Genomic DNA, 26,123 nt, shown 5'->3' with positions numbered 1-26,123 from the left:
TTTATTTTAATTGTTGAATGATCCTGTGTACACTGCAGCAGCCTTTGGCTATGTGCAATAAAACTGACTATTCACTTACTGAATTTATAAAGCTGCCCCATACATCAGGAATTTTTTTTTGGGGGGGGGGGAGAACTGAGTTATCTGTGAAGCGATTGGTCAGTTAGGTAAGTGTTTTTATTGACTTACTTGATTTATTTTTTTGGGAGGGCAGCTGCACACACCCACACCCCGGCTGTGCCCATGGCCCCATAACACGAATACTCTAGGGAAGCCAGAGTGGTGTAGTGGTTAGAGTGTCGGATGTGGACCTGGGTTCAAATCCCCCCACTCAGTCATGAAGCTCACCTGGGTGACCTTGAGCCAGCCACCTAACCTACTTTGCAGGGTCGTTGTAGGGATTAGCTGAAAACTGGGGTGAACCACATGGGAAAAGCAGTGGGATATAATTGCAGCAAATGAGCTCTTCGGCTTACCTGCCAGCCGGATGGAGGTGTCATTTGGCAACCTGGCACCCACATAGTCGCAACTGGAACTGTGCCAGTCGCAAAAAAGGCACCTGGCAAATTTCTAACACTGGAAAGAGCAGAGGGAGATATCCCGCCCCCTCCCTGCGATCTCATAATGCTTAAGCTCCGGGGTATCCAATGAAACTGAATGTGATTCAGCAAAGACGAAAGGAAGTCATTCATTGATTTATTGGCTACTAAAATGAGGCTGCATTTTAACCTGTATTTTAAATTGCCTCCCCATCTCTTTCCCCCCTTTTAGGTTTTTACAGTGATTTTATTGGTGTTAGCCACCCTGAGCCCGGCTCTGGCCAGGGAGGGTGGGGTATGAATAAATTATTATTATTATTATTATTATTATTATTATTATTATTATTATTGCAGTGCACAAACTATGGAACTCACTCCTGTCAACTTGGATGGCTTTAGAAGAGGGTTGGACAAATTCATGCAGGACAACTAGGTATTATGGTTTATTATTACGGGGAGAGTGCTTTGGAGCTTGAGTTCTGCTTGTGGGTTTTTCCTTGGGGCATCTGGTTTGCAACCATGGGATGCTGGACTAGATGGCCCTTGGAGCAGCTCAGTTGGTTAAAGCATGGTGCTGAGAATGCCAAGGTTGCAGGTTCAATCCCCGTATGGGACAACGGCGTATTCTTGCGTTGCAGGGGGTTGGACTAGATGACCCACAGGGCCCTCTATGATTCTTCCATGACTTCTGTTTCCCCCCCATCCCTCCCCATTTAGCAACCACCCAGCTCCGTTCACCTGTTACAGCTCAAACCAACAAGTGAGCCTAGCAGAAAGAAGCCAGCGCCATTATCAAACTCAAGACTGGAATGTTTTATTAAAAAGGTTCTTTAATTTTCTTCAGGAAAACAACCATACATACAAAGATCATGGGAAGAAAGGAAGGCTGTGTGTTTTCTCTAAGGCACAAAAGTGTTTTTGAGAGAGAAAAACGATCAGCACACCTACAGCAGTCATCAGAAGGTGCGTTCCTGCAGCAAATCATCGGCAGAAAAATGGCACAGTTGCAGCAACGGGCGAGGGCATGGATTGCTCTTTGGAAATAATATTAGCTGGCTCCTGTAAGCAGACAGATCCTCCAGCTAACAGCTCTCTTACTGAGTCTTTTAGTGAGGGGAGGACTATTTTATTGGGGGGGGGGCTACTCTTCCCAGGGTAGCCTTGAGAGGCTCAATCGATCAGCATCAATGTGGCTGGAAAAAAATACAGAGAACTTTGCTATTGCAGAAGGAAATTGCAGAGAGTTGTACATATGACATTTCTGGGATCGGGGGGGCGGACTTTAAAACATCGTTGTCCAAGGTGCGCTCTGGATTTGCAGGAGAAACTATGACAAAACCCTCAAGTCGTTCAGGACGAACGAGAAGCCACAGGTTGCTTTGTTTGCAAAGTTTTTTTCCTCCCCTCCTAGACTGGTTTTTAGAAACCACGCTTCCTCTGGTGGGGAGGAAGAAGTGGGGTTGGGGCTAAGTGGTGAAGACGGTTTTGTTCCCCAGTGCAGCAAGGAAAGGGCCCAGTGTTCTTTGGACAGTTCAGGGGACGCCTCAATAAGGAGGAGGTGGGGAGGCCTTGGTAGCCACGTCTGGGTAGGGGCGCGGCGGCTCCGGGTGGTCGATGGGCTGGTACGAGCTGCGGTCCTGCCCGACGTTGAGGACACCTGTGCAGAAGGAAAGGGGAAAGCGACAGCTTTTAGTCTTCGGATGCAGCACCCAGGGTTCAAGGTGTTCCCAGCAAGAATCTAAGTGCTGGGATGAGCTGCAGCTGGAGAGCTAGCTGTAAGTTTCCAAGCTGTGAATTAGACTATCACTTGCCTTTACAGCCCCCTATACCTTGCATCAATGAGACGCGGGTGGCGCTGTGGGTTAAACCACAGAGCCTAGGACTTGCCGATCAGAAGGTCGGCGGTTTGAACCCCCGCGACGGGGTGAGCTCCCGTTGCTCGGTCCCTGCTCCTGCCAACCTAGCAGTTCGAAAGCACATCAAAGTGCAAGTAGATAAATACCGGGAAGGTAAATGGTGTTTCCGTGCACTGCTCTGGTTCGCCAGAAGCCTCTTAGTCATGCTGGCCACATGACCCGGAAGCTGTACGCCGGCTCCCTCGGCCAATAAAGCGAGATGAGTGCTGCAACCCCAGAGTCGGTCACGACTGGACCTAATGGTCAGGGGTCCCTTTACCTTTTATACCTTGCATCACAGCTCTAGCCATTGGCCACGTTGGCTGGAGGGCTACTGTTTCTCAATCTCTGAACTAGACCATCACTTATCTTCACTACCCCTAGGGACCACTGAGCATGGCAGCTGCGGCTGATGGGAAGTGGAATCTCATCTCAAATGTTGCAGGTTCCCCATCAATGAACCAGACCATCACTTGCCTTTACTGCCCCTGCTTCCTTCTCAGTTCTGCCTTTTTTTTTAATGCATGGCCAGGCAGCCTGGTTGATGGACAACAAATCCCATCCTTGTCCCTATTGGCCATGCTGGCTGATGGGAGTTGGCAATCCAACCATGTTTGGAGAGTCACAAGTTCCCTTAGCCATTGCACTTTGTTGTCCATTGCCAGTGATCAATTTCCAAAATGAGGGATAGGTGCTTTGTGTCCAGGAAACCTTGCCTCTCAGGTGGCACTTTTGGTTGCTGTGAGCGACTAGGTGGAGAAGCACTCTGCACATGCTCTACGGTACCTTCTTTATGCAAACACTCTAGACTCCATTGGCCCAGTCTTAGATGACTTTAAAAATACTTGGGTCTACCTATGGTAAGATAAAAGGTCAAAGCCCCCTTGACTGTTAAGTCCAGTTAAAGGCGACTATGGGGTGCGGCGCTCATCTCGCCTTCAGGCTGAGGGAGCCGGCATTTGTCCGCAGACAGCTTTCCAGGTCATGTGGCCAGCATGACTAAACCGCTTCTGGCGCAACAGGACACCGTGACGGATGCCACAGCACACAGAAACGCCGTTTGCCTTCCTGCCACAGCGGTACCTATTTATCTACTTGCACTGGTGTGCTTTCAAACTGGTAGGTTGGCAGGAGCTGGGACAGAGCAACGGGAGCTCACCCTGTCGCGGGGATTCGAACCGCCAACCTTCTGATCAGCAAGCCCAAGAAACTCAGTGGTTTAGACCACAGTGCCACCCGCGTCCCTAGGGTCTATCTATGATGGAGCTGTTGACCACCAAAGCTAAACTGAGCCTCCTAAACAAGAGACAGTCTACCTCTAAAGGCCAGCTTTTAGAACAGGGGCAGGCCCCTGTGACCTTCTGAATGTTGCTGAACTTCCAGCACCCATCAGCCAGAATGGTGCTGGAATCCAGCAAAATCTGGAGGGTTACGGGTTCATCATCCATTAAAAGAGAGCAGAATTGTGACGGAGGTGGCCTGGGCCAATAACGGCACATGGCAGTAATAGAATTACAACAGAGGCAGCTAGGGGGAAGTAAAGGCAAGTGATGGTCTTTGTGCCTGAGGAAGAATCTGTAGCCCTCCAGCCTCCATTAACCCCCAGGCAGAAATGATGGGAGTTGTAGTTCATGTGTAGTTCAGCAACCATGAGGGACAAGTGTTCACCACACCTGAAATGGGGGGGGGGGGGAGAGACACCATTACAGACAAATGCCCCACTCGTGTGATTTCTAGTCATTGATAGCAACAGGACACTGGATTAGGTAGGCCTTTAATAAGATTTCTGTTTTTGTTAGGTTTCAATTCAAGTGTTGCTTTGTTTAAATGTGTAAAATATCACAATGTTTCCTAGGACTTAAATCATTCCAAAGAAAAATAAGTTATTCTGGTCAATGAAAGTTGAGCCTCCATGTTCAGAGGCAATCTATCCCTGGATATCAGGTGCTGTTGACAAACAAAATGGCATTGAATGCAGCTCCCCCCCCAAAAAAGTACCGCATCTGGTCACTGTTGGGGAAAGGATTCAGCCCTCGATAGTGACTTAGTCCAAAGCCATCAGAGCTTCACATTAAAGTAAAATCTCTCAGAAGCACACTTTGGACATTCATTATTATTATTTTTTACTAAAGAGTTGCTTGGCAAGAGATGGAGGAGTCTGAACTCAGCAATTCAGTGGGAGTAAGGCCCACTGAACACAGTGGAACTGTGCCTTTGGAGAGATGAATTCACCAGCCCATGAGCAACAAAAATCCATTCCAAACTGTTGACTTATGGAATCTCTCCTTCCGATATACTAAACTTAAATCTAATTACAGCAAAAAAAAGTCATCAAACAAAGATTGGAGGAGGTTGACTTGCAACAAAATCTTACTACAGGTGGTGGTACATGTTCCCCGATAAACCAGGGCATTACATTTATGTCCCAGATACCTCGATATCTGTCTACCTTATCGGTTGTGTTGCATAGATTCGCTTTTGTTAGAGCCAGATTTAATGTGTTCCCCTCAAATGTGCTGAACAATAGATTTTCTAACGGTAAAACCTCTGTTTTATGCGCATGTGACAACAAATCAATAGAATCCCTTCATCATATCTTGTTTAATTGTCCTTTATATATTGTTCCCCGATCAAGGATTCCGAGTTCAATCATTTTGGAAACTGTTGCTAAACCACCTGAATTACATCTAGCCTATCTACTCCAGGACACTGACTCTTATAGAACATTACAGGTTGCAAGATTCCTGAATTCTGTTCTTTCATATAAAAGACTTCATGGAATGCTGCATGACTATTAAAATCTAGTAAACTCTATCCACCATCTTTATATTCAAGGCCACAATATGGTGCACCTAGAGACTGTATGTAATGTGAAGGAGATTATGCGTTGAAATATTTTAGTTGATATTTTAGAATGTAAAATGCTATTTTATTTACTGATTGGTTTTACCTGGTGGGCTTATAGCCGAATAAAGTATTCTCTAGCTCAGTGTTTCCCAACCGGTGTTCCGCGGCACACTAGTGTGCCGCGAGACGTCGGCTGGTGTGCCGTGGGAGGGAGGCGGGCGAGTCGGGCGGTGAGAGGCGGCGGCGGCGAGGATCCGCGTCGAGCCGGGGGCGGCTCCGCGGTGGTGGTGCCGAGCGGCGGGGCAGCGCGTGCAAAAGGGAGGAGCGCGAGACAGCGGAGGAGGAGGAGGCCGGCATGTCCGGGCAGCAGCAACAACAACAGCAGCAGCAACTCCCGCCGCCGCCCCCTCCTCCGCCCGCTATCGCCGCCACCACCACAACAGCCGCCACCGCCTCAGCTGCCGCCGTCCCTCAGTCCCTCGCTCTGCTGCCTCCTCCCCCCCCCCACCCCCAAAGCTTGGAGGTTCCCCGGCAAGGGGGAGGGAAAAAAATTAAAAACTTTCACTTTCGTGCGTCCCTCCCGGCGTGACGCTGCGCGCTGACGTCACGGGGCTGTAATGGTGGTGTGCCGCGAGATTTTTTTTCATTAAACAGGTGTGCCGTTGCCCAAAAAAGGTTGGGAAACACTGCTCTAGCTATCTACAGTGGAACTGGTTTGTGAGTAGACAAATTGCCAGCCCATGCATTTTGTTCAGAAGCAAGCACCACTGAGTTCAGCTTACATTCAGGTAAATGTACATAGGACCACCAAGCCTTCCTCAGGAGATATATATAGAAAGCACGCTGTCCAAATACAAGAACTCATTTTTACATGAGATGGGTTGTAGCCAACACTAGTTGAATTCAGAGTAGACCCACTGAAATTAATGAATACAACTTAGGCCCATTAATATGAATGTGTGTCCTCTTAGCAGAACTAAGTAGAGATCTGCACCATATATTCAAAGCACATAACTTTCACACAAAGAATCCCGGGAACTGTAGTTTAAGGGTGCTGGGAACTATAGTTCTGTGAGGGGGGAAAAAGTTCCCAGGATTCTCCGGGGAAATTTGTGTGCTTATTTAATTGCATTTATATCCCACATTTACCTGAGGAACTCAAGGTGCCACACATGGTTCACCTCCCCACCCTCATTTAAACATGAAACTCATTTTTTAAAAAACGTTTTTATTAAAAAAAAATTCATAATACAATAACCACTGTACTACAATGGCTCTCACAAGTGTGCAATGGATGTGTTTAAAATTTGTGGTGTACCTATGACTTTAGTTTGATATTATATATGTGTGTATGATTCTTTCAGGCGGTCGTGGTTAAGACTCCTCCTAATATACCCACTGACCTCATTCTCTGCAGTTTGCAAAACAGACCCAGAAGCAGAAAGGTCCAAATATGGCTCAGAAAGGACACTGCTATCAACAAAATGATGGTTGAAAATGATGAATTGGCACTAATAAGATGCCATCAGCACTCCTTGCTTCTTTGAAGAGACAATGTGCTCTGGTCTATAGGACCGACACCTTTATTTGAGTCCCAAAAGGTCCCCCCATCAAAAAAACACCCAAAAAACACAGAGAAATTTCATCATAAAAGGTGAACCAGTCTTTACAGATCCCCAAAATGTTCTTACAAATCAGGAGCAGGAAACCAAAGAGCTAAAGGTACCCCATATCTGTTTTAAATAAATTCTTCTTTTTTGCAGAATACAGATATGGAGGGCACCTTTCTGAAAAGGAGGGTGTCACGGATTTGCACCAGGGGACAAGGACATAAATAAAAAGGCTGCACAGAGCAAGTTGACAGGATTTTATTCCCTTCTCCGCTGAATACTGTGATCATTGAAGCTTAATTCTCTCATTGCAGCTGGGGGATACCTGAATCCAACCAGTGCAAGTTAAAACAGCCATTGTTGCAAGAACCTCGGCCCTAAGCTGATTCCGGAGAGATATATGGCTTCCCTCTTGGAATCGTAGCTTGCTAAAGGGAATCAAAGAAGTCTAAAAAAAAAAATTAAGAACCTCAAAAGCCACAACAGTTTCTACACTAGGAGTAGCTGGCAGGTGATGTCTGGACTCCCAAATCCCATCAGCCCCAGCCAGCATGGCTAGCGGTCAAGGGATGATGGGAGTTGTAGTCCAACATCTAGAAAACACCACATGGGCTACCCCTGTGCTTACACTTCTGTTGCCAAGGCTACACACCCTCATATCAAAGGGCCTATTTTACAGAGCAATTCTTCATATCAACAGACCTCTAGTGCCTTAAGGGCGGCCATTTTGCTCTCCAAGATATTCTTCATGTCAAAAGGCCTCTACTGCCTTATGGGCTGCCATTTTGCTCTCCAATATATTCTTCATGTCAAAAGGCCTCTACTGCCTTAAGGTCGGCCATCTTGCTCTCAGAGACCTTTTCTCCTCACATTTGTTGACCTTCATTAAAAAGTGTTTTTAAAAAGCTTCCAGGAGGAAGATGGAGGCTAACGCTTGTCTCCAAATGAGCAGGAATGCATACAAAGGCAAGAAAACTTGATAAACAAAAGAGAAAGGCATTTCAGTAATGGCAAATGAGGGATAAAGCAGTGGAGTCAATACCATCCTGGGCAGAATATCGCTCCGACGAAGCCTCCCAGTCTGCAAGGGAAAAGAAATCAAACAGAGGGAGAAAAGGATGCACGACTTAAGAAGGAAGATGAACGGGAAGCTGACAAGAGAGAAAAAAGAAGGGGGCGGTAGTTTGGCTAAGATCGGCAGGGCCAAAGAACATGGTGGGCCGCATGGGAGAGAACATGAAGGCCAGGACCGTCCACAGAGGACCAAAACCCAGGCCGCCGATTGAGCGATGGCCGCCTACCTAGGTTGAAGGCATACTCTCCTCCACGTTCCCGGTACATCTGGTAGGCGAAGAAGCAAGACAAGGGCTTGAGGAGGAGGCTGAAGATGGCCATGCCGGCGCTGAAGCGGGTGGTGTCAGGCAGCGAAGACGACTGAGGGTAATACAGGCTGAAGTGGATTATGTCCGTCAGGATCGTCAGCAGAAGTCCAGTGAGGAACTGGAAGGAGAGAAAGGGGTACAAGACACTGCTCACCCTTCCCTTCATTCAACTATAGCCTATAAAGCCAAGGACGGTGATCATCTGTGGCCTCTCCGGTTGCGATGGAGGCAGATGGGGGCAGTGAAGGCAAGCGTTTCTGAACTACCACTCCCATCAGTCCCAGCCAGCATGGCCGACCGTCAGGGATGATGGAAAGCATGAGTTCAACCATGGACAGAGGACCACAGGTTGCCCAACTCTCCATGAACAAAGATGGAGGTCACCGGGGGCAGTGAAGGCAAGCAATGGTTGCCTTTCTGAACTACCACTCCCATGAGTCCCAGCCAGCATGGTCAACAGTCCAGGATGATGGGAAGTGGAGTTCAACCACAGACAGAGGGTTCACAGGTTGTCCAGCTCTCCATGAACAAAAGGCATTGTTGTGAGGGAGATCACCGGGGGCAGTAAAGGCAAGTAAGGGTCTATTTCAGGGACGGAAGACCAACCAATATAGCCTATAAACCAGGGAACCTGCAGTTCTCCAGATGTCGTTCCACTCTCGTCAGCCTCAGCTGACGTGGTTCAACAGCCAGGGATGATGACGGTTTGTGGTTCAACAACAACTAGAGGACAACCGGTTTCCCATCTCCGGTGTACAGTGGTACCTCTGGTTACATACTTAATTCATTCCGGAGGTCTGTTCTTAAACTGAAACTGTTCTTAACCTGAAGCACCACTTTAGTTAATGGGGCCTCCCGCTGCTGCTGCCGCGCCGCCGCACGATTTCTGTTCTCATCCTGAAGCAAAGTTCTTAACCCAAGGTACTATTTCTGGGTTAGCGGAGTCTGTAACCTGAAGCGTATGTAACCTGAAGTGTATGTAACCCGAGGTACCACTGTATACCAATAGCGGGCTCATTCGTTTGAGTGCCAAAAAAAAAACAATCACGCATGCACAAGAAGGCCATCAGCAGACATGGAGATGTTCAACGGTTTGCAGAAGCACAACCCGCGTATCAAAATCCCCTTGTGCAACATTTCCAAGCACTGCCAGGACACCTGGGAACAGGCAGCACCTCCAGAGCCTTTTTGCTGTAAAGGGGGGGGGGGGAGATGTGAAACTGGAAGGAGTGGAATGGAGTCTCCTGAAACGAGGGTACAGCTGGCTGGCTGGCTGGCTGGCAGGCAGCCTGAATAAAAAGATGCCAGGCAGCAAGGCTTTGTTACAAGTCCTAATTGTACCATGGTGACCAGCCCACCTCTCATAGGCATGTTAAAACTAGGGACAACCACCTTGAAATAAAAAAAAATAATCCACCAAAATCCTTTTTCATCAGGCAAATGTATTCGTAAAACGGTGATTTGGGTGAGTTTTTTAAACAACAGCAACAACAACTTACCATGAGGATTGCATCAATAGAATCCCTTTGGGCCACTGCCCAGACGCCCAGGGCGAGAATGGTGAAGTTGCCCCACGGGTAGGAAATTGGCAGCCAATATGCCATGCAGCCCCTGTCCAGGGCAGAAGAGGATGATGAGCAAAAGAAAGAAAATAAAAGAATGTGAGAAGAGCCTGCTGGATCCGGCCAATGGCCCGTCTAGTCCAGCATCCTGTTTACACAATGGCCAACCGGATGTCTCAACAGGAAACCCAGAATCAGGATTTGAACAAAAGAGCAGCTCCTGCCTCCTGCCCTTTCCAGCAACTGGTATTCAGAAGTATTGCTGCCTCCAACTGTGGAGGCAGAGCAAAGCCACCCTGGCTAGTAGCCAGTGACAGCAGGATTAAATCATTCCAAAAGCACTTAAAAACAACAACAGTATTCTTCAGCCAGCAAATGCAACTGGGTTACAAGGAACATTTTCATATTCTTCCTGAAAGTTAATAGGGACGGAGACAGGCACCCCTCACTAGGGAGGGTGTGCCACAAATGAATTAATCAACCGGTTATCGTAATTAAACGCGGTATTACTAACTTACCATGTCGTCAACAGCCAGTGTACCAGGATGATAGCCTGCGAGTGGAAAGGAGAAAATAATGTAGCCTGATTATTAATCTCCCAAAATATCTAGATAGCGTTGTGCCATAGGAATTTATCGCAACAGTTTACAGCAGTATAAAATAAAACCATAAAAAGTTAAAAAACAAGTTAAGAGCAAAAGAGTTAAAAGCTAATATCAGTAGAACATTGTGGGGGAAGTACTCTTAATTGCCTACATCAGCCTGGAATAAGCGCACCTGGCTGAATCTCTAGTGGCAGAGAGTTCCACAGGACTGGGCCGATAGCACTAAAGGCTCAGTTACTCATTGTTGTCAAATGAGCCTCACCAACTTGAATAACAGCGACACTCCTGCAGACGATCTTAGTGAGGGTTCAGGCGATCCTTGCGTTATCGTGGACCTAAGTTGTTCAGAGCTTTGCAAATTACTGGAAGAATCTTGAACCTGGCTTGGTAGTAGATGGGCAGCCAGTGCTTTTACAAAGGCGTCCCAAATTCTTGATGAGAAGCTCCTGTCAGCTATCTGGACGCAGCATTCTGAACCAGACCCAAGGGCAGCCCCACACAGAGCGCATTGCAGTAATCTAGCCCCAAAGTCACCAGTGCAGAGACTACAGTGGTCAGGCTATGTTCGCCAACCGAGTTTGCACCGCAACTAGGGCGATGGAATAAAAACTTGCCTGCAGTATCTTTGCTTATCTTTTATTTTTAAACAATAATCAAACAGCTGTAACTCACCAGCCAGCACCATACAAAGCATTTGGTCAACTTAAATACAGTTTTCAAAATAATCAATTACCCTATCACATTACTGCACTCGGTGCAGCAGGTAAACTACCCCTGCTAATTAGTTAAATTGTTAAAATACCTCAGGTGTGCTGTATTGTCAAGAGCTCACAGGTGTGCTGCCATGCAGGTTATACAAGACCATCGCTCACAACAAAATCTCAACCATGCTGAAAGGAGAGCCACAGACAATCTCAGGAACAACCCAGACATTATAATTCAGGAGGCAGACAAGGGTGGAGCTGTTGTCATCATGAACAAAACTGATTACATCCAGGAGGCTCACAGGCAACTCTCCAGTACTGCCTTTTACAAAAAACTGGACTCAGACCCCACAAAGGAATACAAAAAAGAACTGAGCAAGATTGTTAAAGAGATACCCCCCTCCACATCCAAGAACAGATCCATTCAAACACACCAACAGAACCTGGACCAGCTACCTTCTATCTTCTTCCCAAAATACAGAAAGCAGAAAATCCAGGATGCCCCATCATCTCAGGTATTGGCACTATCACAGTAGGTGTTTCTGGGTATAATTACAAACACACACCTCTGAGTAGCACCAGTGACCACCTCAATATTAAGAAAACCCAACAGGCTGTCCCATCTAGGAAGAGCTGTAGTTGGTGAACCAGATGAAGCTGGTAAAAGGCAACTTAGCCACACACTTGGGCCTTTAGTGACACTGATGTATTCAGGAGTACCCTCAGGCTATGCCCCTGCTCCTTCAGAGGGAATACAACCCCATCCAGAACAGGTAACTTGCCAATTTCCTGAACATGAGAAGCCCTCCCACCCCAAAGGAGCCTCTGCCTTCCCAGGGTTCAAAGGCAGATAAGGGATCACAATGGGAATTTCAGCAGTGGCTGGGAAGTGGGGGTGAAGAGAGAAAAAAGAGCTACCAGAAGGTATTAAAGGGAAGGATTTGAGGAAATGAAGGTAGCATTTCGGTTGGGTTTCATCTGTTTCCCCCCCCCCAAGATATTTATTAAAGTTTTTTAAAATATAACAATATAAAAAATAAAAAGAAACAAAATACAAATACAACATAAAAAGTTAAAAAACAAATAATTCTCCATAACATATCTTCCTTACGCTTATTTCCCCAGACCTCCTCATACCTCCCTTCTTTGTATTCCACTTCAATTTGTTAGTTCAGCAAATCCTTACCATTAAACTTTTACCCATTTATAAACCTTTTTCCCCCCGTATCTCCTAAAGCATTACAGCTGGAAACCCCTTAGTTTCTATCCAACATCCTTCTAACATTCATTAATTTTACAATATTTCTGTAAATAGTCTTTAAATTTCTTCCAGTCTTCTTTCACCAACTCTTCTCCCTGGTCTCGGATTCTGCCAGTCATTTCTGCCAATTCCATGTAGTCAATCATCAGTTAGGTTTCATCTGAGGCAACACCTGCAGAGCCACAGATGCCCCGCCAAAGCTTTAAGGAACTACAGTAGTACCTTGGAAGTCGAACGGAATCCATTCCGGAAGTCCGTTCGACTTCCAAAACTTTCGGAAACCAAAGCGCGGCTTCTGATTGGCTGCAGGGAGGTCCTGCAGCCAATCGAAAGCTGCAGAAGCCCAGCCGGACATTGAGCTTCCAAAATGCATTCGCAAACCGGAACAGTCACTTCCAGGTTTGCAGTGTCCAGGAGCCAAAACATTTGAGAAATAAGCTGTTTGAAAACCAGCCACTCTGAGAGCCACAGCTGAAGAGCAGCTACCATACACTTTAATAAACTAATTGTATTTTATTTGGGGCTCTATGCAAGTTCTAAACAAGACCTGTTTTCTCAGTGATTTTGCAATGTTTGAAAGCAGCGCCGAATGCACTCATAACCCATTTCCTTCTTCCTGGTATGAGGCAGCATTAAATAAAATTGCTAAGAAATAATTGAGAAACCGGAAGCAGAAAACGTACAAGGGTGTTTGTGTTTTAGGAGCAATGTGTCCTTTCTGACCTGCGATGACAAGAGAATGTAGATTTGTTGTTATTGACACAATTGGGCAAACATCCCAGTCCAGAAATTTGTGCCAAGCATCCGTTTTCCACAGCTTCCTTCCTATAGGATTCAGCCTAGGGTTTAAGACAATCCTGGGGGACAGCCCCTGTGGTGCAAAAGCAACACAAAAGTACCCCCAAGCTGATTAAACCAGCTTGAATGGCTTTCTAAAATTTGTTTTATGGGGGACAGATGGAGAGACCCAGGGTTGGTGTAGTGGTTAAGAGTTCTGGACTAGGACCTGGGAGACTGGGGTTCAAATCCCCCACTTGGCCATAGGACGTTCACTGAGTGATCCTGGGCGGCTTGCTGCCTGTCATAGCATAACCAACCTCACAGGGTTGTTGTGAGCTTAATAATAATAATAATAATAATTAATAATTTATTTATACCCCGCCCATCTGGCTGGGCTTCCCCAGCCACTCTGGGCGGCTTCCAAAAGAATATTAAAATACTATAATACATCAAACATTAAAAGCTTCCCGAAACAGGGCTGCCTTCAGATGTCTTCTAAAAGCCTGGTAGTTGTTGTTCTCTTTGACATCTGGTGGGAGGGTGTTCCACAGGGAAGGCGCCACTACCGAGAAGGCCCTCTGTCTGGTTCCCTGTAACTTGGCTTCTCACAGTGAGGGAACTGCCAGAAGGCCCTCGGTGCTGGACCTCAGTGTCCGGGTAGAACGATGGGGGTGGAGACGCTCCTTTATAAAATAAGGAGGGGAGCAGGTGGAGAAAACCACACATGCCTTTCCTGAGCTCCTTGAAGGAACAGTGGGATAGAAATTCATTAAATTTGTTTCTTTCATTGAACAAAATTTATATACGGCACTTGATGGCGCAGCAAAACCTCTAAGCAGGTTACAAAGACATATTAAAACCATCAATAAAGAAACAGGTAAAGACAATGAAAAGCAGCTACAAATAATTGAAAAGGATTGAAACATGTCAGCATCCATGTGTCTGGATGCAATAACATTTAACATGTTTTAACGGACACATAAATAAAATGTAATAATAGATAAACAAATCTTTTACCAGTTATGAGCCCAACAAAACCTCCATTGACAGGTGCAGTATACCTCTGAATGCCAGATGTTATGGGCATAGGCCACCCCCCATTTGTGAGCTCTTCAGAGGCATTTGGTTAGCTGCAGTCACAAAACAGGATGCTTGATTTTTGGTGCCGTCCAGCAAAATAATCCTTAATATTCTTAGAAGTGCCTCTGAGCATGTGAGAAGGACCCTTCCCTCCCTATTAAGCCTCTACCACCACATGCTTAAGATATTCGGTTGTCTCCCACGTTAGTCTTACTTAGGTTGATTAACTTCAATGGGTCTACTTTTGAGTAGAGCTTAGTTATATCCACCTAAATTGGATACAGCCCAATGTCTTGGCATATTAAAATAATATACATGCAAATAATAAAATCCTTGAAAGTTTCTGGTCCAGTGTAAGATTCGGCGAGAGCCAATCTTGATTGAAAAGTGGAGTAAAACATCATCTGTCAAAGTATGGAAAAACAACAACAGAGCACATATATAAGATATATACAAAGGCAAGTGAAATGCCACTGGAGATTTGTCAATTTCCTGAACCAGTAACATGTCGCAATGCCATTATCACTACGGTAATTCTCTTTAAGAAGCCCTAAGCAAACAGGGAAAATATAATTTTGTATATTAATCATTGAAGCCAACAGCGTTTAATATATTCAACGTCTAAGCTGACAGCTTTTTAAAAAATGTCCAATTACATTAAGCAGCAACGCTTCTGGGGACGGGGGTGTTTAGCCAATATGCAACAATCATTAAAAAAGACTTGGCTAATTAAAAATCTGCCCCCCCCCCCCGCAGCCATCCACTCAATATGCAACATTCATTAAAAAGAACCTCAGCTAATTAAAAAAATTTGCTCCTCCCCAAGCTCTGTAAATGCCCTCGAGACCACCACATGATTAACACAGAGACCCTCTGCAAACACAGCTGGACTTTTGACAAAATTAATTGCCCCCTTATGGCTTACAGAATGAAAAACTGGAAGGGAGTGGTGGTCTCTGCCTGCAGGAACCTGGTAAACATTTTATAACCTTTGATGCATAATTGCTTGCCGGTCTGGGGGGTGTTTTTTGGTGCGAGGGGAGGGAAAGAAACTCTCACAACAGCCAAGGATGATGGTTCGCAAGGAGTCAGGAATAGCTGGGAGTTTTAGAATTCCTCAAGGCCTTCTTGATTTTTTTCCCCTCCCCAAAACTCACAGAGTAGGATTTTGACAGCCTATTTGCAAATTGATCCATAAGCACAAAGTGCCCCACACAACCTCTCCCTCAAGGCTGCGGGGGGGGGGGGGGGGCACTGATGAGATGCCAAAAAATGGAGATCAACTTTCAAGGACTCTGTTTTATTCATTATTGGCCGCAGACCAAAGAAAACAGACCCATAAAAATCTCCAGAGCTAAGACTCTTATGATCTCCCAGGAGCTGCCTTGTCTCTCTCTGACATCACAGCAGCTAAGCCAATAGCAGCTAGCTAGGGACCATCCTCACTTTTGATTTTCAGGTGTCTCTTGAAAAACTTTTTTTAATGACAGCAGCCCTGTGAATTTTTCTTTTAAAAAAATAGTGAGTAGCAAGTCATTTTAATGGTTGTTTTGTGCTTCTCGTAATGCTTTAAAAACACACTGATACTGCTGCAAGCTGTTCTAATATTTTGTTAGGGGGTGGTACAGAAATATTTTTGTAAATAAATAAACACCTACTTGCCACTTCTCACCCTAGTGAGACCAGCAAATGAAGCTGACCAGTAGAACTTCAGGACCTTGATGCAGTACCATGAATCTAAAAGAACAGGTATTTCACACTGCACCCAAGGAACAATAAAATAAAATAAAAACCAGCGTTTGAGGAAAGTTACTACTTTCATGAGTTATGCACCAGCAGGTATGTTTTGCATTCTTTAGGGGAGCTCTTAAAAAGGCAGGTTTGCAAAACAATCTGGATTACACTTTTAGTTTCATTTTTAAGAAAACCCCAGAATGACAAGACCAGTGACTGGTCATGATTGGGCAAATCTGTGGAGCACGACGACATCAGAGAGGACACACAGAGAGAAGTGGATGAATGACGTTTTCTTCCCAGCTCAGGAAATAGTGAAGTAATCACTGGCCATCATGTAAAAGGAATCCAACCTGAAACATCTGTTCTCTTTTTGGTTCTCTGTTTGCTCAGTCGCTGCCATTTCCTTGTTCTCTTTTGCCTAGGTGATTGTTGTGAAATTCAAGAAAGGACACCACCACTAACTCTCAAAAATGTGCCAAGTGGTCAGGACAAGGATAGCCTAACTTCTGTTGTCTATGCTCTGGTAACCTCTAAATTAGATTACTGTAACATGTTATATGTGAGGCAGCCTCTGAAGATGGTTTGGAAGTATCAGCTGGTGCAGATTTCGGCAGCCAAGTTGCTCACCGGGCAAGATGGTTTGAGCACATAATGCCAGTCGGGGCCTGACTGCACTGGCTGCCAATAAGTTTCTGGGTCCAGTTCAAAGTGTTTTGACTTATAAAGCCTTAAACAGCTCAGGACCACAATACCTCAAGGGCCGCCTCTCCCCATATAAACTGACCTGGACCCTGTGATCATCATCTGAGGCCCTTCTTCCTCTGCGAGAGGTCCTGAGGGTGGCAACACGAGAACGGGGCCTTTTCTGCAGTGGCCCCCATTTGTGGAAGGCTCACCTGGTGCCTTCATTACATCTCTTTAGGTGCCAGGCGAAAATGTTTATCTGGCCTTTTCTATGTGTCTGTGGGAGGGGAGTTATTGATTTTGATTTTGTTTATTATGTATTCTGTGTTTCCATTTTGTATTTTTATATTGGGAACTGTCCTGGGATCTTTGGATGAACGGCAGTATACAAATGTAATAAAGACGAACGAAAGAAGAACAACTATTTAATAAGTGCCCAAGTTTGATTTCCTCCTCTTCCCTCCCTATCCCTGTTTCCTCTTATGCCGTTTGTTTGTTTCTTTATTTCTATATGTAGCCTGCCTTGTCTTAACTGATTGTATGCAAGCCACGCTGGAAGCATTTCTGGCTGGAAATGCTGTAAATAAACAAATGTGAGGATAGTGACATGTTAAAGAAAAACTTGGTTCCCTCTCATAATACTAGAACTTGGGACCATCCGCTGAAGCTGAATGTTGGAAGACTCAGGGCAGATAACAGAAAGGCCTTATCTGCACGGCACAGAATTAATCTACGGAACTCACTCCCACAGGAGGCAGTGACAGCTTTAAAAGGACTGCTTTAAAAGAGGATTAGACAAATTCATGGTAAAGGTAAAAAAGGTAAAGGACCCCTGGATGATTACATCCAATCAAAGGCAACCATGGGGTTGCGGCGCTCATCTCGCTTTCAGGCTGAGGGAGCCGGCGTTTGTCCACAGACAGCTTTCCGGGTCATGTGGCCAGAGGACTAAACCACTTCTGGCGCAACAGGACACCGTGATGGAAGCCAGAGCGCACAGAAATGCCGTTAACCTTCTTGCCACAGTGGTACCTATTTATCTACTTGCACCGGTGTGCTTTCAAACTGCTAGGTTGGCAGAAGCTGAGACAGAGCACCCCGCCGTGGGGATTCGAACCACTGACCTTCAATAGGCAAGCCCAGGAGACAGCTATTGATGGCTACTGGTCCTGATGTTTACTCTCTGCCTCCTAGGGCTGCCACCTTTGGTCAGGCAAAATACAGGATGGATCAGAGGGTGGGGATTGGGGGGCAAAAACACACTCATAATACCAAATGTTCCACTTTCCTGCCTCCCTCACCACCCTGGCCCCGCTTTCCCCCTTGACTCACGAGGATGGGCAGGGGCCAGAGGTAGACGGCCGGTTCCCACGGCTGACTTGCACTGCAGCTCCAGCCTCTCGCCCATGCTGGCATCGGAAGAGACTCAAGCGCAGAGGGAGGAGGAGAGGTCAGTTCAGGTCAGGGCGGTGGAGAGGGCCAAACAGTGGCGGACTTTTGTTTTTGTTTTTTTTATATATAATATTTTATTAGGTTTTGACAATAAAAGAGTTCAAAAAAAAGGGGGAAAACGAAGAAGATACAAAGTTATAAAAAACAGAAATACAAACATTAAGCACAAAAAAGAAAGGGAAAAAACACATTAAAAAAAGACAAAAATTCCCTCCTTCTTAATTTCTCCTCTTTAGTTAACTTATTTTCCTGACTTCCTCACGTCTCCCATTTTTGTATCCCTTTTAAAAGTTAATTCAGCAAATTCATGTCCTATTAGTCTATCTATTATTAATCCAATCTTACATTTTACCTTGTTGCTAGAACCCCTGCAATTCATTTCAATGTCCTCAACATTCAAAAATTTTACAATATTTCTGCAAATAAGTTTTAAATTTCCTCCATTCTTCTTCCACCAACTCTTCTCCCTGGTCTCGGATTCTGCCAGTCATTTCCGCCATCTCCATGTAGTGTGGCGGACTTTTGTCCCAAAACAGGGCGACCCCGTCTTTCCAGGGACAGGTGGCAACCTTAGCCTCCAACGTCGGTACTGTAAATCTTCTGAAATTTCTGAATACCAATTGCTGGAGAACAGGATGCTGGACTAGGTGGGTAACTGGTCTCTCAGTCTTCTGTTATCAGTAAGTCCTTGCTTAGGGGTCAGCAAGGTTTGTCTTGACTGGGCCGGATTGGACCCACGGAGATCCCTCCGTGGGCCAGATCAAGAGAGAGAGAGAGCACGCCCACGATTTTCAGCGTCTGCACACATGCGATTTTCGGCACCGCGAAAACAAGTCCCCATGCCACGCTGCGGCAGTTTAGCGCAGCGCCAGACTGGGCAACTTGGTTCGGGGGTGGCTCCTGGGCTGGTCAAATGACCTCTGTGGGCTGCTTCCGGTTCATGGGCCTCAGGTTGCTAACCCGTCCTTGCTTATTTAACATTGGACACACACACACACACAGAGAGAGAGAGAGAGAGAGAGAGAGAGAGAGAGAGAGAGAGAGAGTTCCCCAAAGAAAATATACAGTAACCCATTTTATCTAGCCTTGAGACAGAAAAAAACCAGCTGCTTGGGAGTTTGCTGGCAGCCCTAGAAGAATGTAGGGGGCAGGCATGGATTTACATAAAAGATAAGTTAAGAATTCCCGTGTTGGACCGAGCCAAAAAGCCCTGTAGACCAGCTTCCAGTTGTCAGCCCAAAATCATAAACGGGGCACGGAGATAAAAGCTCCTGTTTTGCTTTTTTCCTGAAGCAACTGCTAATTCAGAGGTATACTGTCCCTGAAGAAGGAGGCTCCATCAGTTCAGCTTTGTTTCCTGGAGACAGGGGCACAACGCTAGCAAGCACCTCTGAAAATACTTGTCCACTTTGCTCATTGTCAGTCCCGACAACTCATCAAGGGAAAATTCAGTGGTACCTCGGGTTAAGTACTTAATTCATTCCAGAGGTCTGTTCTTAACCTGAAACTGTTCTTAACCTAAAGCACTACTTTAGCTAATGGGGCCTCCTGCTGCTGCCACGCCACCGGACCACGATTTCTGTTCTCATCCTGAACCAAAGTTCTTAACCTGAAGCACTATTTCTTCAGTCTGTAACCTGAAGCGTATGTAACCCAAGGTACCACTGTAATCTGAAGTTTAAGGCTGCAGTTGTACATAGCACTCACTTATCTGGGAGCAAGCCCCACCGAATTTACTTCTGAGTACATATTACAGGGCCACTGCACCTTTAATGGCAGGAGGAAACAACTATTAAGGGTGCACAAGCTCCATCCTCGACAACCTAGTTTCAATCCCATGATTCATGCAAAAAGGGTCGCCTCTTCAGAAGCAGACTTTGGAAGTTTCAGGCACAGCTTTCTTGCTTCTCTCAAAATCTCCTAAAAACAATGCTGCAGGGATTTTAGGATTCGCCATGTAAGAAAATCAAACCAACCCTACTCTCTTGGGGATCCCCCCCATAAAAGGGGGAGATATATAAGCAAACTCTGCTTAGACATGTGGGGGGGGGTTGGGGAGAGAGGGAAAGAAAACCTGTTTTTAGTAGCACTTACGTTTTAATAATTAACCAAACCGATCATAGCACAGAACCTTTGATTTGCAAGGCTGCCAAAATACAAAGCAGTTTTAAATTCCGTCTCACAATGCCCTCCCCAAGTTAAGGGCCATGCTCTCGCTCTCTAAATTTCAACAGGCACTATCCATTTAGAAACTTTATCTGCACATTTGTCAGTAGACACGGAGAAACAAAGCCCACTCTCCCTGCAGCTAGAAAGCTAACACATCAAGGAAGAGGACCCGTGCTCAGAAATCATCCTGATGAGCTAGGTTTCTACGGAAGAGGGGGGGCATTAATAAAGGACATCTACCATTATGTGCATTTTGCTAACCAGATAAATCAGCTCAGCAGGCAGGCACGCTGAGAGGCCTAGGGACGCATCTGATATTGGTGCTGTGTAATAAGATCACCTTCAGCATGACCCTGCAAGGTAGGCCACCGTCACCTCCATTTGACAGAAAGAAAAAACCAGGCTCGGAAGCTACTCAAAGCCAAATATCAAGTCTGCAGCAAATTAAGACAGCATTCAAACTCATGCCTGACAACTTCAGCTTCTTATATCACACCAAACTACGGTTTGGAAATTTAAATGATGGTACAGCACACATGTCAGCAACACAGACCTGGCATGTGGCCCTCGGGGGGGGGGTCCGAGCAGCCCCCCGGGGGCCCAAGTGGTACTTTCTGTGTGCCCTTGCATATGAGAGCGCGCTACAATCACCAGCCACAGCCTCTACCCCTGGCATGCGGCCCTCAACTGCCCATCCATCATTGCAAGTGGCCCTCGAGGAAGGTTGCCCGCCCCCAATATAGCATAATGTACAAACTGCTCAACCCAAGCCTACAATTAGCTGTTACACCAGAACAACCACCTGTGGTCTGAAGTTGGTTTTGCAAACCCTAGTTCATGCTAACTGTGGTTTGCTGCAACCCAATCGTGTACAGGGGGGGTAGTTTTTGCAGCGGCTGCTCTGCCTCGTAAGGCCACTGCACCTTAGAACTGGCAGAGCCAAGCAGACAGAAGAGGAGAGCTAACTGGTGCCTGTAAACAATTGTTTGTTTATAATATAATAATAATAATAATTTATTATTTATACCCTGCCCATCCGGCTGGGTTTCCCCAACCACTCTGGGTGGCTTCCAACAAAATACTAAAAATACAATAAAACATCAGACATTAAAAACTTCCTTAAACAGGGCTGCCTTCAGATGTCTTCTAAAAGTCAGATAGTTGTTCATTTCCTTGACATCTGATGGGGGACGTTCCACAGGGCGGGCACCACCACCAAGAAGGCCCTCTGCCTGGTTCCCTTTAACTTGGCCTCTCACAACGAGGGAACCACCAGAAGGCCCTCGGAGTTGGACCTCAGTGTCTGGGTAGGACGATGGGGGTGGAGACGCTCCTTCAGGGATACTGGACCGAGGCCGTTTAGGGCTTTCAAGGTCAGCACCAACACTTTGAATTGTGCTTGGAAACGTACTGGGAGCCAGTGTAGTTCTTTCAAGACCGGTGTTATGTGGTCTCGGCAGCCGCTCCCAGTCACCAGTCTTGCTGCTGCATTCTGGATTAATTGCAGTTTCCTGGTCACCTTCAAAGGTAGCCCCCCGTAGAGTGCACTGCAGTATTCCAAGCGGGAGATAACCAGAGCATGCACCACTCTGGAGAGACACTCTTGTTTGTATCTCTGGAAGTGCAAACCACAACAGGGTGGGGTTTATAGTTCCAGTCTACCGTTAGATAGATACCATTTTAGATACCAGATATCATTTGAGATACCAGGCAAAAGGACAGAAGCAGGATAATTTTTGATATTGTTGCAAAAACATATTGAATGTGAATGAAAATATGAATGCGAATGGAATTGGAGGATGTGCTGCTTTTACTAGAAAGATTTTTACTTCGTTATTTCGAGGATGTACTCAGTATCTACAAAAACCCAGGGAAATAAAGCAAAAACAAGGCAGCGTTAGAACCTTGCAGGCCTTTTCCCACCTGCCCTGCGAGACCGGGCCCCTGACTGACTCCAGCTGCAAAAACTGAGGCTGCTGAACAGACTCTTCGGCTGGGGTATTGCTTGGGGGCAGTTTGTTGCTGTTATTTGTATTAATTTTTTGTCTCTTTGTTTTAGATCTTATTATGATTTATGTGGAAATTGTTCAATTCCGTTGTGTATTTTTTACGTTTATTGTTTATGACTACTTCTGTTATGGGACACGGGTGGCGCTGTGGGTTAAACCACAGAGCCTAGGACTTGCCGATCAGAAGGTCGGTGGTTCGAATCCCCGCGACGGGGTGAGCTCCCATTGCTCAGTCCCTGCTCCTGCGAACCTAGTAGTTCGAAAGCACATCAAAGTGCAAGTAGATAAAGGAAAACGGCGTTTCCGTGCGCTGCTCTGGTTCGCCAGAAGCAGCTTAGTCATGCTGGTCACATGACCCGGAAACTGTACTCCAGCTCCCTTGGCTAATAAAGCGAGATGAGCGCCGCAACCCCAGAATCAGCCATGACTGGAGCTAATGGTCAGGGGTCCCTTTACCTTTACTTCTGTTATGTCTTTAATGATGTATTTTTTCATGCTGTAAGCCGCCTTCAGCATGGTTTGAACTATGGAAAGGCGACATACAAATAAAATGATGTATGTATATATGTTAGCCCAAACTAAGAACAGAACCTTAAACGTGATCAGATCATCATGTGACGACCTCCAAACTTAACCACAAGCATTGCAGGTTTTGGTTTCCCCTAGAGATGACAATCTAGGCCAGAGACAGCAATAAAAACTGCCACTAACAGGAATTTTGTGGGTCATGGCCTAGTGTGGATTTCGACATATTGGAGGACAGTGTTTTGCATCACATGGGGTGTCGGGGTGGGGAGCAGTTCCTTGGGGGAGGCTGAAATATCTGAACGGTTGTCACATGGACAGTGGAGGAAGCTCATTTTCTGCTGCTCCAGAGGCTAGGACGTGAACCGATGGATTCAAATGGCAGGCAAGGCAATCCCAACTAAATATCTGGAAGAACTTTCTGGTGGTGAGAGCTGTTTGAAAGTGGAAGGGACTCCCTTGGAAGGTGGTAGTGGACTCTCCTTCCTTGGAGGTTTTGAAGCAGAGGTTGGATGGCCTTCTGTCAGGGATTCTTCAGCTAAGATTCCTACATTGCAGGGGGTTGGACTAGATGACCCTTGGGGTTCCCTTCGCACTCTACCACTCTTTGATGCTATAAAGCTGTCCGAGTACATCAGCCCGGGTGTAGGGGCAGAGAAAAATTCAAAGGGGAACAAGAGTCATGGAGCTGCCCAGAGCAGCTGAGGCAACCCAGTCAGATGGGCGGGGTACAAATAGATGATGATTATTATTATTATTATGGACTTCGTGTTTAGAGAGCCAGTGCACAAACATTGCACATGGATGCACATTCAGGACCCAAAACCCGGATGCAATGGAAAAGCAGGGAACGATCCCTGCTCTCAATCCAAGTCACACCCTCCCCCTCCCAAAAATGCACCAGCTATTCCTCGCTTACTTATCTTTCACAAGCAATAGAATACAGTGGTACAGTTAAGTACTTAATTCGTTCCGGAGGTCCGTTCTTAACCTGAAACTGTTCTTAACCTGAAGCACCACTTTAGCTAATGGAGCCTCCTGCTGCCGCCACGCCTCTGGAGCACGATTTCTGTTCTCATCCTGAAGCAAAGTTCTTAACCTGAAGCACTATTTCTGGGTTACCAGAGTCTGTAAACTGAAGCGTATGTAACCCGAGGTACCACTGTAGAAGAAGAGGTTCAATGCGTGTTTTACAAACCATTGCCCGTAACAAAGAATATGCGTCCTAAACATCAACTCCTCTAGGAAATTTCCCAGGCTGCCAAATATACAAGTTGCCCCGGATGCTTCTCCTTACTAGCATTGCCAACTTACTAAAACCGTGTTCTCGGGCTCACACGCCCGGTCTGCAGGGCAGCGTGGTGCAGGAGTTAGAATGTCAGTCTCGGTCCAGGGTTCGAATGACAAGTTGGCCATGAAGTTCACTGGGTGACGTTGGGCCAGTCACTTACTCTCAACCTAGGCCTACCTCGCAGGCTTGTTGTGGGGATGAACTGATGAAACCATGCCAACCACCTTGCGCTCCATGGCTCAAAAGGTGGGATAGAAATGCAAGCAAGCAGTGCACCCCCCAGCCTCGTACCTGGACACCAGCCCATCTCTGACACACCCACTGCCTCCCCCCCCAGCCCCCCAGTCCTTTCTCTTGCGCCCCCGGACACACCTGCCTCCTACTCAGTTGCCAACTGCACCCAGGTACCAGGCCTTGCGCCCTCCCTTGCGCACGAGCCCCTCTGCCAAGGGAAAGCCCCTTGCGCCATCGCGCCTCGCACCTCCTCCTACCCCGCTCGCTTTCCTCTCCTGCGCCTACCTTCAGGTTCACCGCGGGCACTTCCATGACGCCCCGCCAGCCGCCCCAGCGCAGCGTTCGCGCCGCGCCGCTTCTGGCTCCCAAATTCCACTTGGCATCACTTCCTCGCCTTCCGTTTTTCCCTTCCCGGCCGGGCTCCGCCCCGTCCAGCTCTGCCGAGGACCCGTGACTCCCTCCAGGCGGAGAGGGAGGGAGGGAGAGGCTCCTCCTTCGGCAACAGGGCAGCGCCAAAGCCCGGCCAGCTCCAGGAACCGGAGCCGCTCCGGAGTGGCGCCCCTTTTGGCCACCGCCGCTCTCTGGCTCAGAGCAAAGCCACCTCGTGGTATGCGACAGTGCCGGATTTAGTACAGTGGTACCTTGCCAACAAGGCTGTATATTGTCTCCCTGCTTATTTAACTTAGATGCAGAATTCATCATGCGAAAGGCTGGGCTAGATTAATCCCAAAGCGGAATTAAGATCCCCGGAAGAAATATCAACAAGCTCAGATATGCAGATGACACAACCTTGATGGCAGAAAGTGAGGTGGAATTAAGGGACGAACCTTTTAATGAGGGTGAAAGAGGAGAGCGCAAAATATGGTCTGAAGCTCAACATCAAAAAAACGAAGATCATGGCCACTGGGCCCATCACCTCCTGGCAAATAGAAGGGGAAGAAATGGAGGCAGTGAAAGATTTCACTTTCTTGGGCTCCATGATCACTGCAGATGGTGGCAGCAGTCATGAAATTAAAAGACGCCTGCTTCTTGGGAGAAAAGCAATGACAAACCTAGACAGCATCTTAAAAAGCAGAGACATCACCTTGCCAACAAAGGTCCGGATAGTTAAAGCTATGGTTTTCCCAGTAGTGATGTATGGAAGTGAGAGCTGGACCATAAAGAAGGTTGATCGCTGAAGAATTGATGCTTTTGAATTATGGTGCTGGAGGAGACTCTTGAGAGTCCCATAGACTGCAAGAATATCAAACCTCTCCATTCTTAAGGAAATCAGCCCTGAGTGCTCACTGGAAGGACAGATCCTGAAGCTGAGGCTCCAATACTTTGGCCACATCATGAGAAGAGAAAACTCCCTGGAAAAGACTCTGATGTTGGGAAAGATGGAGGGCACAAGGAGAAGGGGAGGACAGAGGACGAGATGGTTGGACAGTGTTCTCGAAGCTACCAGCATGAGTTTGACCAAACTGCGGGAGGCAGTGGAAGACAGGAGTGCCTGGCGTGCTCTGGTCCAGGGGGTCATGAAGTGTCGGACACGACTAAACGACTAAACAACAACAACAACCCCGGGTTAAGAACATAATTCGTTCTGGAGGTCTGTTCTTAACCTGAAACTGTTCTTAACCTGAAGCACCACTTTAGCTAATGGGGCCTCCTGCTGCAGCAGCACGATTTCTGTTCTCATCCTGAAGCAAAGTTCTTAACCCAAGGTACTACAGTGGTACCTCGGGTTACAGACGCTTCAGGTTACAGACAGTTCA

The 26,123-nt window shown here is 46.6% G+C and overlaps 1 protein-coding gene across 1 annotated transcript; it reads right to left on the bottom strand.

Moving 5' to 3' along the window:
• Positions 1-1,351: 1,351 nt before the first annotated feature.
• Positions 1,352-24,809, bottom strand: AGTRAP (angiotensin II receptor associated protein). Its single transcript, XM_081203288.1, has 5 exons — positions 24,652-24,809; positions 10,354-10,388; positions 9,773-9,884; positions 8,193-8,391; positions 1,352-2,196 (listed from the first exon to the last, which is right to left on the bottom strand). The coding sequence occupies exons 1-5, from the start codon at positions 24,676-24,678 to the stop codon at positions 2,084-2,086; spliced, it is 486 nt and encodes a 161-aa protein (XP_081059414.1). The 5' UTR covers positions 24,679-24,809; the 3' UTR covers positions 1,352-2,083.
• Between the last annotated feature and the right edge of the window lie 1,314 nt (positions 24,810-26,123).

Source organism: Podarcis bocagei (assembly GCF_964188305.1).
Source record: "Podarcis bocagei genome assembly, chromosome: 7".
NCBI lineage: Eukaryota > Metazoa > Chordata > Lepidosauria > Squamata > Lacertidae > Podarcis > Podarcis bocagei.
The sequence above is the reverse complement of the archived record's forward strand: the minus strand, read 5'-3'. Positions and strand labels throughout refer to the sequence as shown.

Coding starts and splice junctions, on each gene's coding strand:
- AGTRAP (XM_081203288.1), bottom strand. CDS start 24,678: ATGGAAGTGCCCGCGGTGAACCTGAAG. Junction 9,885..10,353: donor CACTGGCTGTTGACGACATG/GTAAGTTAGTAA, acceptor TGCCCTGGACAG/GGGCTGCATGGCATATTGGC. Junction 2,197..8,192: donor AGAGTATGCCTTCAACCTAG/GTAGGCGGCCAT, acceptor CCTTCTGCACAG/GTGTCCTCAACGTCGGGCAG.